This window comes from Mastigoproctus giganteus, chromosome 7, assembly GCF_048544385.1.
Source record: "Mastigoproctus giganteus isolate SK-2022 chromosome 7, ASM4854438v1, whole genome shotgun sequence".
Classification (NCBI taxonomy): Eukaryota; Metazoa; Arthropoda; class Arachnida; order Uropygi; family Thelyphonidae; genus Mastigoproctus; species Mastigoproctus giganteus.
Window position 1 is genome coordinate 158,581,496 of NC_143581.1, and position 16,837 is coordinate 158,598,332.

General features: G+C 36.8%; 1 protein-coding gene across 1 annotated transcript in view; it reads right to left on the reverse strand.

Moving 5' to 3' along the window:
* Positions 1 to 16,837, reverse strand: part of LOC150083280 (murinoglobulin-1-like) — an 892,685-nt gene that overhangs the window by 778,614 nt on the left and 97,234 nt on the right. The window contains exon 5 of the mRNA XM_090378459.1: positions 11,429 to 11,501. Within this exon, the coding sequence (XP_090234585.1) occupies positions 11,429 to 11,501 (73 nt within the window). The remainder of the gene's footprint in view (positions 1 to 11,428; positions 11,502 to 16,837) is intronic.

Below are 16,837 nucleotides of genomic sequence, written 5' to 3' on the forward strand. Positions count from 1 at the left end.
AGTCGGAAAACTGCCATCTTGGGCACACACTAATAGATTAATAGCTTCCACAGACTAATAGATTAAAAATATCTGCAGGCAAAGGTGAGATTGATTCTTGCACTGCTTCTACTGGAACAATCAGCAGCCCAGACAGCAAGGTTCCAGGAATTTCAAGGTTGGTTGGGAGTCATCATCAGACAAGTAAATGCATGGACTGTGTTAGGGTAACTAAGAATAAGAACAGGTGCATGTACACCAATGCTAGGAAGATAGTAAATAAATCTGATGGATTTGAAGTGCTGGTAAAGATAGTTATTATTATTTGGGGTTTTTTTTAGGAGCATTAGCAACTAAGGCCATATTGCTCCGGGATATGCGGTGGTCATTCCCCGACCTTTCCGCATCCTCCGTATTTGGTGGTGATGGGCTCGAACCCCGGTCTAATCAAAAAGCGTATACTACAAACTGCTGCTCCTTCTCACCTGGCTATGGAGGTGCCTAGGTAAGGATACATCAAAGGCAGATATTGTTGGGATATCAGAGATGTGGTGTTATGCAGATATAAAGAATGCAGAATATGAATATGAGGAGTACAATGTGTACATAAAGGAGAGACAGACAGGAAGGGAGAGAGGAGCGGTTATGCTGTTGGTTAAGAAACACAAAATCTAAGGAAGTATATACAGTTCACATGAGTGGCCAATGCAATGTTCAGTCGGTTTGGTGTGACAACCACTAGGAAAGCAAATATAAGGGTAGGAGTGTGTTATAGCCCTAATGACTCTAATGAGTACAACAAACAACTGTACAGAGAAATAGAGGACCAGTAAATATCAGAATGTCTTATAATGGGAGATTTCAACTTTCCAGATATATTGACTAGAACTTGTTGTTTGATCACTTACACACTAGCAAGACTGTTGCGAATTTATTGGATGACTGTTTTCTACAGCAGCATGTTAGACAGACAACATAGAGGAGTAATACTCTTGAACTGATTGTCAGCAGTGATTATTCATGCATTAAGAATCTGCAGATACAGGAACCACTAGGTAACAGTGACCACATGTATTGAATTGAGATTTACTGATTCATAAATATCATCAAAGGTAAAGAGAAGCATTTTTGCTTTAATAAAGGTGACTACAGTGGTCTCACACAGTTTTTAAATTCTATACAGTGGGACAAACTGATGATGTCACCATCAGCAAATTCTAAATGGGAAGCATTCAAGGAATAATCTTGAAAGATACTAGGCTTTTCATACCAGCTAAGATATACTGTTCAAGGTTTAGGCTTAAATAGATGTCAGATAAACCGAGACCCATGGCCGAGAAGAAAAATGCATGGGATACGTATAAATTATCAGGTGACAGAAGCCTATGATAGATATAAGCTGGTCTGCAATCAAATCACAAAGGAGTTTAGGCAAGTGAAGGCAAATTACAAGAAATCTTTGGCAATGGATGCAAAGAAAAACAGCAAAGACTTCCTTGCCTATGTTAACTCTAGAAGGAAGGGCATGAATCAGATTGGTCCAACTGATATCGATAGTTCAACTGTTGATGATCCTGCTCAAGTAGCTGACAAACTGAGTGAGTATTTTGCATCTACATTCATACATGAGGAGTTCTCTAGGGAAGTGGAAGCCAGACGTTTATCAAACTCTAACAGGGAGCAAAATGATTTTGTAATAACTGAGAGGAAAGTGGAAGAGAAGTTGTTGAAGGTAAACATAAGAAAGGCTCCTGGGTGTGGAGAGCATCCTTGGATTCATAGGAAATCCCCATGGACTGTAGATGTGTAATAGCGTCTGCAGTTCACAAAGGGCGAGCAGCAAAAGGTGTCACAAGTAATTACAAACCTGTTAGTCTAACTTCTGTTCCAGGAAAAACAATGAAGGCACTGATTAAAGAATCACTGCAGAATCATCTAGACAAGACAGCAGTTATACTTCAGACACAGCATTAATTTGTTAACTGGAACAAATTTGATTGGATACTATGATGTGGTCACAAAAGAACTGGATGCAAAAAATAATTTTTATATGATATTAGCATTAGCAAGAGCACATGATGCAAGAAAGCAAGCTTATATAGCATCAGGAAAAAAAAAAAAACACACCCACCCTTCTCATTTCACCCACCAATCGCTTCAAATGTTTGTCTAGTTCTGCCTTGAATCTGTTTAAGCTATCAACTTCTACAATGACAGATGGAAGTTTGTTCCAGCAATCAACCACCTGCTAGCTAAATGCAAACTTCCACAGATCTATCCTACAACTGTCTTTCCTCAATCTGAATTTATGCCCTCTCAGGCGATTTATCTCAGCAAGAGGAAGCCCATCAACACTGAGCATGCTGAAACCATTCAAGGCTTTATACACCTCAATCAGATCACCTTACAGGTGCCTAGTCTCCAGACTCTGTAATTTGTAAAATGTAAGCCTTCCTTCATAAGAGCAACCCTTTGTTCCCTTCACTAATCTTGTTGCCCTTCTCTGTATTAGTTCCAACAGCTCAACATCCTTCTTAAAATGATGCCTCAGTCTGTATACAGTACTCAAGGTGTGGCCTGACCATTGCCTTATACAAGGGGATAATCACCTCCTTATCCCTTCTAGAAAAATTCCTGTATATCATTGACAAAACACCACGAGCTACTCTTGCAGACCATCTGCACTGCTCAGAAAACTTCATATCTGCCTGCACGATTACCCCCCAGGTCCTTTTCACTCTCTACCCCTGCTAGTGTAGTTACACACAGTTGATACATTACTCTGGGGTTACTGCTTCCCATATGTAGTACTTTACATTTGTCAATGTTAAACTTCATTTGCCACCTCTCAGCCCATCTGTTCAACCTTTCCAGATCCTGTTGCAGCAGCATAGCGTCAGTAGTGTCCTTAACAACCCTGCCAACCTTCATATCGTCTGCAAACTTGGAACATTAAGCCTGATATACCATCATCAATATCATTAATGAATACAGAAAACAACAATGGACCCAACACTGAACCCTGGGGGACTGCATTAATAACATTAGTCTACGAAGAGCAGTGTCCATTGATTACCACTATCTGTCTTCTCCCACTCAACCATCCCTTTATCCAAAGCAGCAATTTGCCTCCAATGCCACACTGCTCCAATCTGTGCAACGGTCTTCCGTCTGCAACAGTATCAAGATCCAAATATATGATATCAAAATTATTCTTTGCATCCAGTTCCTTTGTGACTACATCATAGTATCCAATAAAATTGGTCATACAAGACTTTCCCTTAACAAACCCATGCTGTGTCCGAACTATAATTGAAGTCTTGTCTAGATGATCCTGCAATGCTTGTTTAACCAGTGCCTCCACTAATTTACCTGGAACAGAAGCTAAACTAATAGGTCTATAATTACCTGTGTTTTGATCCTCCTTTGTTGACTGGGGTCACATTTGCACATCTCCAGTCCATGGATACCTCCCCTGAGTCCAAGGAAGCTCTCATAATTATGGCTAAGGGTTTGCTTGCTTCCTTTGCTGCCTCCTTTAATATAACTGGATAAATTCCGTCCACCCCAGGTGCTTTTCTTATGTTTATCTTCAACAATTTCTCCTCCACTTTACTCTCAATTATTACAAGATTATCTAGTTTATTGCCAGAGTTTAATACACTTCTGACATTCCTCTCTCTGAATAACTCCTCATGTGTGAATGTAGATGCAAAATATTCATTTAGTTTGTTAGCTCCCTGAGCAGGATCATCAATAGTTGAACCATTGACATCAAGTCGACCAATCTGATATACCTGGATTTTGGGGGAGCTTTTGATACTGTTGCACATAAAAGACTGCTGTACAGATTGGAGCAGCCTAGCATTAAGGGAAAGTTGCTGCTATGGATAAAGGGGGATGATTCAGTGAGACAAGGCAGAGAGTGGTGATCAATGGATACTGCTGTTCATGGACTAATGTTATTAGTGGAATCCTTCAGAGTTAGCTCCATTGTTGTTTTCGATATTTATCAATGATATTGATGAAGATATGTGAGGCTTAATGTCCAATTTTGCAAATGATACAAAGGTTGGCAGGGTGGTTAATGACAGCATGCTACTGCAACAGGATCTAGAAAAGTTTGGCAGCTGGGCTGAGAAGTGGCAACTGAAGTTTAATATTGACAAATGCAAAGTACTCGCATATGGGTAGCAATAATCCCAGAGTTATGTACCAACTGTATGGTACTACACTCAGGCTAATGGAGAATGAAAGAGACCCAGGGGTAATTGTGCAGTCAGATATGAAGTTCTCTGAGTAGTGCAGACAGACTGCTAGAACACCTCATATGTTTTTTTTTCAATGATATACAACAAATTTGCTGGCAGGGATAACGAGGTGTTATCCCTTTGTATAAGGCAATGGTCGGGGCCACAACTTGAGTACTGCATACAGGTCTGGAGGCCTCATTTTAGGAAGGATGTAAAGCTACTGGAAAAGGTACAGAGAAGGACTATGAGATTGGTGATGGGGACAAAGAGTTGATCTTACCAAGAAAGGCTTAAGTTCTGCAAATTGCATTGTCTTGAGACTAGGCACCAGCGAGATGATCTGTTTGAGGTATATAAGGCCTTGAATGGTTTGAGCAAGCTCAATGCTGATGGCATTCTTCCTCTTGCTCAGATTACACATCTGAGGGGGCATAAATTCAAACTGACAAAAGATAGTTGTAGAATAGATATGCAGAAATTTGCCTTTTAGCCAGTATGTGGTTGATTACTGAAACAAACTTCCATCTGTCGTTGTGGAAGTTGATATTCAAGGAAGAACTAGACAATCTTTTGGATAGAAATGGATAGGTGAAATAAGAAGTGTGGGGTTTTTTTTTTTTTTTTTTTCGGCTGATGCTGTATAAGCTTACTTTCTTGCATCATATTAGCATTAGCATTAGCATTAGTAGAGGCATTTGATGCAAGAAAGCAAGCTTATGCAGCATCAGCCAAAAAAAAAAAAAAAAAAAACCCACTTCCACTTCACCCCTCTGTTCATTCAAAATACCTGTCCAGCTGAGCCTTAAACTTATTTAGGCTCTCAACCTCCACCACAAGGGATGGAAGTCTGTTCCACCAACCAACCACCCGCTGGCTAAAGGCAAATTTCCGCACGTCTATCCTACATCTGTCTTTCCTCAATTTGAATTTATGCCCTCTCAGGTGATTTTTCTGAGCTAGAGGAAGAATCCCATCAGCATTGAGCATGCTTAAACCATTCAAGGCTTTATACACCTCTATCAGATCACCTCGCTGGTGCCTAGTCTCCAGACACTGTAATTTGCAAAACTTAAGCCTTTCTTCGTAAGAGCACCCCTTTGTTCCATTCACTAATCTTGTTGCCCTTCTCTGTACTCGTTCCAGCAGCTCTACATCCTTCTTGAAATGAGGCCTCCAGACCTGTATACAGTACTCTAGGTGTGGCCTGACCATTGCCTTATACAATGGAATAATCACCTCCTTATCCCTGCTGGAAAAATTCCTGTATATCATTGACAATACTCCATGAGCTACTCTTGCAGCCCATCTGCACTGCTCAGAGAACTTCATATCTGCCTGCACAACCACCCCCAAGTCCCTTTCATTCTCTACCACTGTCAGTGTAGTACCACAGAGTTGATACGTTGCTCTGGGGTTGCTGTTTCCCATGTGTAGTACTTTACATTTGTCAATGTTAAACTTCATTTGCCACCTCTCAGCCCATCTGCTCAACCTTTCCAGATCCTGTTGCAGCAGCATAGTGTCAGTAGTGTCCTTGACAACCCTGCCTACCTTTGTATCGTCCGCAAACTTCGACATTAAGCTTGATATACCATCATCAATATCATTTATGAATACAGAAAACAATAATGGACCCAACACTGAGCCCTGAGGGACTCCACTAATAACATCAGTCCATGATGAGCAGTGTCCATTGATTACCACTCTCTGTCTTCTCCCCCTCAACCACCCCTTTATCCATAGCAGCAATTTGCCTCCAATGTCACACTGCTCCAATTTGTGTAGCAGTCTTCCATGTGCAACAGTATCAAAAGCCTTTCTAAGATCCAAGTATATAATATCAAACTTATTCCCTGCATCCAGTTCTTTTGTGACTGCATCATAGTATCCAATCAAGTTGGTCAGGCAAGACTTCCCCTTAAAAAAACCATGCTGTGTCTGAGCTGTAACTGAAGTCTTGTCTAAATGATCCTGCAGTTCTTCTTTAACCAGTGCCTCCATTAATTTTCCTGGAACAGAAGTTAAGCTCACAGGTCTATAATTACTTGTGTCAGCCTTTGATCCTCCTTTGTGAATTGGGGTCACATTTGCACATTTCCAGTCTATGGGTACCTCCCCTGAGTCCAAGGAAGCTCTCATAATTATGGCTAAGGGTTTGCTTACTTCCTTTGCTGCCTCCTTTAATATAACTGGATAGATCCCATCCACCCCGGATGCCTTTCTTGTGTTTATCTTCAACAATTTCTCCTCCACTTTACTCCCAGTTATTTCAAGATTCTGTAGCTTATTGCTAGAGTTGAATACACCTCTGGCATTCCCCTCGCTGAATAACTCCTCATGTGTGAATGTCGATGCAAAATATTCATTTAGTTTGTTAGCTACCTGAGCAGGATCATCAACACTTGACCCATCAATATCAAGTGGACCAATCTGATTCATCCCCTTCCTTCTAGAGTTTGCATAAGTAAAGAACTCTTTGCATCCCTTGCCAAGGATTTCTCGTAATCTGCCTTCGCCTGCCTAACCTCCTTTGTAACTTGGTTGCATATCAATTTGTATCTATCATAGGCTTCTGTGTCGTGTGTTAATTTGTATGTATCCCATGCATTTTTCTTCTCTGCCATATGCCTCATTAGTTCATCTGACATCCATTTTGGCCTAAACCTTGAACAATATTTCTTAGTTGGTATGTAAAGCCTAGTAGCTTCCAAGATAAGTTCTTTGAATGCTTCCCATTTTGAATTTGCTGTTGGTAACATCATCAGTTGTTCCCACTGTATAGAATTTAAATACTGTCTCAGTCCATCGTAGTCGCCTTTACGGAAGCAATAACCCTTCCCTTTACCCCTAATGGTAGTTATCTCTTTGAGTAAATCCCACTTCAGCACACTGTGATCACTGCCACCTAGTGGTTCATTTATCTGCAGATTCTTAATGCATGAAGAATCACTGCTGATAATCAAATCAAGAGTATTACTCCCTCTAGTTGCCTCCCGAACATGCTGATGTAGAAAACAATCATCCAATAAATCCACAAAAGCCCTGCTAGTGTGTGAGTAACCAGCCCCCAAATTCCAGTCAATATCTGGGAAATTAAAATCTCCCATTATAAGACACTCTGATTTACTGGCCCACTCTATTTCCCTGTACAGTTCCTTATTATACTCATCAGAGTCATTAGGCCTATAGCACACTCCTACTCTCAATTTTGATCTCCCAATGTTTATGTCACACCAAACTGACTCCACACTGCACTGTCCAGCGATGTCGACTGGCTTCACTTCCTTGGTTTTTATGTGTTTCTTAACTAATAGCATAACCCCTCCCCCCTTCCTATCCTGTCTATCCTTTCTGTAGACGTTGTACTCCCCAAATTGCAGTTCTGCATCCCTTATATCTGTGTGACACCACGTCTCTGATATCCCAACAATATCTGCCTTCGATGTTTTGAGCAATACCTCAAATTCATCGAATTTATTTACTAAACTCCTAGCATTGGTGTACACGCAAGTATACCTGCACCTGTTTCTATTCTTAGCTACCCTAACACAACCCATGTGTTTACTTGTACCGCAATGGCTCCCAGCAGTCTCTGAAATACCATGCATCTTGTTTTTCAGGCTTCTGCTCATTCTAATAGAAGCAGTGCAAGAATCTCTTTCACCTCTGCCAGTGGCTACTGTCAATCTATTGGTCTTTGTCTCCCCCCAAGCTAGCAGTTTTCCGACCCACCTAACACTGCCTCGATAGCATCAGCAAATATTCTTGCACCCTTTCTATTTAAGTGTATCCCATCCCTGTAGAAGCAATCTCTCCTGTTAACAAGTACAGTCCAGGCTGAAAAAAATTCTACCCCTTGAGCCTTGCACAATCTTTCCAGGGCCGAATTGATCGACAAGGCTCTCATCATATACTCCCTCCTATCGTGTCTGGGCAGAATTGCAGACATTTTCAAATTCAACCCTAATTCTCGGCTTTTGTTCAACAGTGACCTGTACTTGTTAAGTAATTCTGCCGGTCTCCTACTCTTAATATTATTAGTGCCAACGTGTACAACTATATCACTTTTGTGCCCTTAAAAGATGATATTCGCTCTACAACGTCATCAACCTTTGCCCCTGGCAGACATACCCTGGTCCTGTTCCACCTATCTTTTTTACAAAGCATGTTCCCCGTTTCCCTGACAATAGAGTCACCAACAACTACTAGTTCCTTCGGGACCAGCGCATTCTGCCTTAGGGGTTGTCTCTGTGTCACGCGATGCCCAAGTGCAAGCTCTGGCGTTGTTGTGGGCAACTGAGAGCTTGATATACCACTACTAATGCTAATGGTAATTTCAGCATTGGCTATCATATTCTCTAACCACAATTCCTGAGTTCTTATTTTCACATTCTTCTTTTCACCACTTACTCATTGCTAGTGCAATAATCAAAAACGTGAATTGCCTGATGATAATAATACCATGAGAGAGATACAGATGAATGAAAAACATAGGAACTTCATGATGCATAGGTAAAATGTATTATGTTTTTATTGTATTTTAATGTGGATAAAATGAATTTTAAAGGTTTAATATGTTCACTGCTTCCTCACGTATTTCTTCAAGTATTGTTATTATGAAAATTCAAAGTATATAAATTCAAACACAGTAGCTAAAAGAATCTGCTTTAATTTTTATGAGGCCTGATCTACTAATTTCATTTAATTGTCATATTTTAACTTTCAGAAGGAAACTTAGTGTTTCAAACATGTAGATTAAGGAATTCAAGTTGATCACATTTATTCCAAATTGCATGTAGTAAAAGTAATACTACATGGTAGTAACATGGCGCAGTAATTATAGGAAACTTATATATAAAAGAAACTATTCATATTACATATGATCTAGTAGGTAGTTATATTTTGAAGATGTGTTAGCTTCCCATGAACATCTGTCACAACTGGTAAATTTTAGATAAACAACCCTTACAAAAGAGAGGAAGAAACAATTCTGATGTCAAATAAAGCAAGAGTAAAGAAAAAAAAACTTCTGAACAGATGTCCATGGGAAACTAACACATCTTAAAAAATTGCCTACTAGTGTAATGAACTAGTCTGTTTCCAGAGCAACACTAATCGCATTGAGCACTTCTCCTGGGAGCAGGAGAAGACACTCAATAGCACAAAGAGATTCAAACAAAAAATTTCATACCGTGATGTTTTTGCTTTAGTAAAGTTTTTCTTCTTCCAATATAAACATATGCATATATCTATACCTAAAAACAAAGAGTAATTTTCTATCAGTTTTCATACATGTAATCCTCACACATACACCAGATTTAACACCAATGGGTTCCTGGTTATGGGGATAACTAATTCTAGATCAGGGATCAGCAACCTACAGCACTGATGCCCAAAGGTGGCACCAAAGACCACCTGATCGACACAAGGCAATTTTACTGAATCATCCTAATAGGGTATTGCCACAAAGGTTGACAAAGGCACACAGGCATGCCCATGCTTCAATTTAATTAGAAAATAAAACATCCTAAAGGTAGACCTCCATGACAACATAGTAGTTTTGTTTTGTTATTTGTCACTCATTTGAAGAGATCTATGAATGGAGGAATTTCTAAAGTCATTTCCTGGCCATCTGAAGCAGAAAAAGTAGGGTTCTCCATGAGTTATTCCAGGTTTTTTAGCCAATCTCAAGCAGAAGAAGTAGAATTCTCCTGTGAATTATTCCAGGTGTTTCAGCCCACACAACATGCAAATCAGCCTGTGAACACACAAACATAACACGCAATTATCAGACAGTAACTGTATGGTAAATATAGCCTAAGTCACTGATTTTCCTAAAACTCAAACAACCTTTAACATTTTTTAACATTTACAAAACTCACTACTCAACCCATATGAACTCATGTTTGAAAAATAACATCAGGTCATTTCCTAATACATGACAGTAATTCAAAAATTCATCACTGATATCAGAGGCATAAAACTATCATGAATCCATTACCTACACCAAAGTGAATGTAGCACATTCCAACTCACTTTAAAGGTTGTTAACCTCTGATCTAGAATTTATGCAGGGGATCTCACAACAGTAATGGAACTGAATGAAGCTTTAATTAAAGTAGCAGCAAACATCCAAGGCAAAACAGTGAGATGCCATGTGCAATGTGTTGTAGACATTAGCCCTGGTCATATGAAAAGATATATGGATGGAAGTCAAGAGAAGAATAAATTTTGGATGAATAGCATTCAGGAAATATAGTCACATACTGAGGAGCAATACACCAATTTGTCTGAAACGTAAAATAATGAACTAATGTATACTCCCCACCATGACTTATGGAAGTGAAACTTGGGCACTCACCAGAAGAATGGAAGAGAAGCTGAGAACTACACAGCAAAGAATGGAACAAATTATATTGGGAATCAGACTGTTAGATAAGAAGAGAAACACATGGATTAGGCAGCTAACTCAAGTAAAGGACATTCTTATCAAAACTAAAGAACTAAAATGGTCTTGGGTAGGACATAGCTCGAAGACATGATGACAGATGGACTAAGAAAATAACAGAATGGTACCCAAGAGGAGCTAAGAGAAAACCTGTAAGACAACAACGAAGATGGACAAATGAAATTCATGAGTCTGTGGGTAGTAAATGGATGGCATTGGAAAGTTGCTGGAGAGGCTTTCATCCTGCAGTGGATTGAAAATAGCTGATGATGATATGAAAAGAATGTTGTAAAGTTGGTACCAGTAATAAAGTTCTCTGATGATCTATTTATTATCATTTTTGGTATCAGTTTGTTTATTTCTACTAATGATAGTTATTCTGCACTGTTCACAAATTCAAACCACGAAATTATGCAAATCTAGCACTAGCGATCTTAAGAATAGAAATATTACACAACTTCAACTCTTTCCAACAAGTACTTGAGAGAAATAAGGTCTCAAAATCCCAGAGATTATTTTATGACCACCCTAATACACAGACTGTATCAAAAATTAGGTAACATCCTTGTTTCATAATTTGAAAAAAAATTTATTGAATAAAATGAAACAGTACTAAATAAAACATTTAAAAATTTACATACTTGTGTTAATTTTTAAAGAAAATTTGATATCATGATGTAATTATGATAATAAAATTATAACACAATACTATTTCAAATACAGTCACCTTTAGAACAATAAACATTACCTTCTGTAAATCCAATTTTTGTCCACTGAGCAACTCTTACACCTGTGGGATCTTCTATCCAAATATTGCCTAACTAAATACAAAAACATAAAAAGCAAACTTGCACAAAAATATTAAGTTTATAAAAAAATCTTATAATCAAGAAAATACCATACATTGATGATTTTCAAACTTGATAAACTTGAAGACTCAACAAATGAAATGGGACTCTAAATAACAGAACAGTACAACACAATAATGCACAGTATTAAAAAGTACACCAAATCTAATCCAAAAAGATTAAGCGATGATATTTAATACTGCGCTTTAGTTTTTAGCACCAATTAGTATAATCTAAATAACAGTTGTTGTTGTTGTTATTTGGTTTTTAGGAGCATTAGCAACTAAGGCCATATTGCTGTTTGTTTGTTTGTTATTTGGTTTTTAGGAGCATTAGCAACTAAGGCCATATTGCTCCGGGGATATGCAGTGTGGTCATCCCTGACCTTTCCGCATTCTCCATATTTGGTGGTCATGGGTTAGAACCCCGGTCTAATCAAGAAGCGTGTGCTATGCACTGCTGCTCCTGCCCACCTGCTAAATAACAGTATACCACAACAATAATGCACAGTATTAAACAGTATACCACAACAATAATGCACAGTATTAAACAACAAACAAACAACGATAATGCACAGTATACCACAACAATAATGCACAGTATACCACAACAATAATGCACAGTATACCACAAAAATAATGCACAGCATTAAACAGTATACCAAGTATTAAACAGTATACGTACAATAATGCACAGTATTAAATGGTATTCCAAGAAGTTAACCCGACAGATTAAAAAAGTTTCGGATGAGACAACATTTTCTAATCACAGGTGATTAAAGAATATTTGTAATATTACAAACTTTAGTCTTTATGGTCTAGAAGAATTTAATATTATGAAAGTTTATAGGAATGCAAAAAAAAAAAAAAAAAAAAAAAAAACATACCTGGCTTCATATTTCACATAACTTGTTGCCTTAATGTATTGTATAAAATATAATTCTCCCTCTTAGTCACCATGATATATCAGGGTATTATCAGAGACAGTAGAAATAAATGGATATTTCATTCATTCATTTCATTCCGTCATCACTTTCTTTCCTCACTCTTTCCCACCCTCCCTTCCTATCCTCCTCATATAAATGCCAACATCTCTAATCATTGGAATTCTAAAATGAATTCAAATAAACATTCGGATATATCTAATGAAAAGCATACATCTACAATGATTTTTTTATTTTTTGAATGAAAAGAAAGTAAAAAAACATCAGCATGGATATAATAACTCAAAGGAATATGGGATATTCAGGAGGATAGAAAGGTCCACCAATATTAACAGAGACTGGCTAACATGGTGCTCAGCTCTTGCCTATTGCTCAAAGTAGTAATAGCAATCTCTCCATCCTGGGCAACTACTCTGGAGGGAAGTAGTTTCATCAAAACTGTTTAAAGGCAGAAGATATATGACACTGGCATAGCTTTTTTTATGAATGGCAACAAGCATGATCAAAGCAATTTCAATAGCAATAGTATTGCAACATATAAAGAAATGGAAATTAACACATTGCTATTCCTGGTACATCGGGAATGCATGGAGAACATTTGCCCTCAGTCCAAGTGAGTCCACCATGGACCAGAGGTCACTAAGGATATTTGGATTCTCCACTAATTTGATAAATATAGAAATGTGAAATGCCAGAAGTTTATACATAGCTGCAAAACTGACTAATGCATCTAGAAAAATGACAAACATGAACTTGGTATGTTAAGAGTTAAATGAAGTTAAATAACTGAGAAAGAAATAATCAGCACTGAAGACAGCTATTGAATCTATAGTCATCTTTAGCATCAACTAATAACAATAATCCACTGTCAGTAGATAAAAGACGTCTACATATTTTTGTCTTATTTCAAAATATTTGAGTGCACTGAATGTATGTGTATTCTATTTTGCTTTAATGTTAGAAAAACTGTAAGTGAACATTTGATGTTCTTATAATAAAATATGGGAACTTGCCTTCCCCTAACTAAAAAAGCATAGAAGTGCACAGCAAAACAAGTTCCAAGATTATTTTGTGATGCCATTCTATAAAAAGCTGACTGCTTCACCATAATATTGCATTGTTGCATTTGTCAGTACCTATACAGAGTTTGTTGGCCAAACACAGAATTTCTGTAGTCCAGCAACCCCCAATTTAACAGATATGGCATCAAATGACTTATTTGTTTCCTAAACTTTGGCCCTGAAAAGGACATCAATTTGACAATATCTTATCTTATCTTATCTTTCTTCATGGATTAGGCGGATCCGTCTGTTCCGATCTCGAAGAGGTCTGCCCATCTTTTTTTTGTCTTCCTCTGTCTCTTTTTCCTTTTGCTCTATATGTGTAAGCTAATTTAGGGAATCTGTTACTTCCATTCTTTCTTCATGTTCTTTCCATCTTTGTCTATATTCTATAATTTTTTCATTAATTCAGTAAATCTTAATTCCTTTGTAATATTTACGCTTGGTATTTTATCTAATTTTGTACGTCCTTTTAACATATCTTAAAATTTTCATTTCTGCAGCTTGTATTCTATTAATGTCTCTTTGTTTCGGTATCCATGTTTCGGAACCATAAAGAAGTGTTGGTATTGCCATACTTTGTAAAATTTTCAATTGTGTTTCTTTCCTTGTTTTCTTAGCCAGAGTGCTTTTTATTGTTCCACATATATTCTGAATTTTGCCAATTTCTGGTTCATATCTTCTTCAACATCATATGTTGTATCATATCCTAGATATTTAAAATGTTTTTACTTGTTCTAATATTTTATTGTCTATAACTATTTTTGTTCTCACCATATTTTTCCCCTTAAAATCCATTGTTCTAGTTTTCATCGTTGATATTTTAACTTTATATTCTTCTGTTATTGGTTTAATTTAAATACTGCTCTTTGTAAATTATCTTCACTATCTTGAATAATTACTTGATCATCTACAAATAACAGTGTATTAATCCTATTCTTTGTATTTAGATATATACATACTGTATTTAATTTCTTCTTTCCATTACATATCATATCCTCGATATATATATGTTAAACAACGTTGGTGACAAGCTACATCCCTGTCTCACTCCTTGATTTATTATACTTTCTTCTGTTAATTTATTACCTGTATCTATTACTATTTTTGTAAGATGTTTTTGGTATCCTTATTACTCAATACATCCCATAGTTTTCATCTGTTTACTCGATCAAATGCCTTTTTCATAATCTATAAATGCTAAATGCGTTTCTAAATTAAACTCTTTTCGTTTTTCTATTATTTGTTTTAATATAAATATATTATCTGTACATGATCTTCCTTTCTGAATCCTGCCTGTTCTTGCTATTAATTTCATCAGAGATAATTTTAATTCTATTATTTATTATTTTGCTATACATTTTATATACTGTATTTAGTATGCTAATCCCTCTATAATTCTTTGTATCATTTCTATTTACTTTTTTAAATATTGAAATAATTTTTGCTATCTTCCATTCTCTGGTATTTTATATGTTCCCAACATTTATTAAATAAATTTAGCATCCTGTCTTTTAAAAAACTTCCTCCATACTTGATCAGTTCTGCATTTATACCATCCATTCCTACTGCTTTCCTATTTTTTGTAGCTTTCAATGCCTTTTCCAATTCTTCCTTCGTTATTGGATCAATGGAACTAACTGGGTCTAACTGTATCTCTTCTATTGGATATGTGGGTCTTCCAACAATTCTTCATAATGTTTTTTCCATTGTTCTTCCTTTATTATATTTATTCTCATTCTTCTCTGTGCTATTCAAGTGTTTCATCATTTTATATGCCAAATTTTGTTTTCCATGAACATCGTGTTCTATTGTGCTTATAAATCTATCCCATGACTCTGCTTTAGCCTTCCTTATTATATCTTTAGTTTTATTACGTTCTTGTTTATATATTTCTTCATTCTCCCTTGTCCTGTTTTGTATATATTTAAGATATTTATCTTGTTTATCTTGTACTGCTTTAGCTATTTCTTCATTCCATATCTTTACCCCCCCTCTTCTTATAGTTTTTCCTGAATTGTCCTAGTGTCTCTTTTGCTATTTTTTGAATTATATTTTGCATATTTTTCCATTCTTCTTCTATTTGTTCTCTCTCCGATGTTTTACTTATTTCGTCTTTAATCCTTTTTTCATATAAATTTTGTATACTTTCTTCTTGAAGTAGATATACTTTATAACCGAATTCCTCCTTCCCCTGTTTAATGACAAAATACCAATATCAAAGTATCACACGACAGCCAAACTTTCAGAAACTCAAAATCAGATTTCCAGCAGTGCTTCAGAGTGGGAAAATACATCACCTCAGAGGATACCATTTCAAAGGAGATTAAATCACTCATGTGGTAAGAATGCTTATCGTCTAAATCATAGCAGTCCATATACTTCTCGAACAGACCTTGAATGTCAATTATATATAAACCATATTTTCCAGACAATAAGCAGCACTCATGTTTTAAAAGATAAATGTTTGGGGGAAAAATATTTTATTATATATAATTCAAACAGAAATTCAACAGTGTTTATTAAACAAAATGCCACCATAAAACAAAACTTTTACTTGTCCCAGAACTTTGAAAACTTGTCATGTACTGATGTTTTGGTTTGAACCAGAGGCAGACTGGCCATAAGACTTATCGGGGAAACCCTGGTGGGCCAGAGGCCGATATGATTTTGGATTATTGGAGGCCAGTGTGATTTTGTCCATAAACACTAATATGATATATAATCATTAGTATGATATATAAACACTAGTATGATAAATAAACACTAGTATGATATATAATAACAATAATAATAATATAATATGAAAATAAAAAAATGATGAAACATATAAGCAGGTCTGTAACCGAGTCACAAAGGAGGTTAGGCAGGCAAAGGCAGATTATGAGAAATCTTTGGCAAAGGATGCAAAGAAAAACAGCAAAGAATTCTTTACTTATGTAAAGTCTAGAAGGAAGGGGATGAATCGGATTAGTCCACTTGATATCTATGGTTTGACTGTGATGATTTTGCTCAGGTAGCTAGCAAACAAAAGAGTATTTTGCATCTACATTCACACATGAGTTATTCAGAGAGGTGAATGCCAGATGTTTATCAAACTCAGGCAGGGAGCCAGATGATTTGTAATAACTGAGAGCAAAGTGAAGGAGAAATTGTTGATGATAAACATAAGAAAGGCACCTGGGGTGGATGACATCTATCCAGTTATAACAAAGGAGGCAGCAAAGGTAGTGAGGCAAACCCTTAGCAACTGTTGAAAAAAAGTCGAGAATTAGGTTTGAATTTGAAAGTGTCTGCAATTCTGC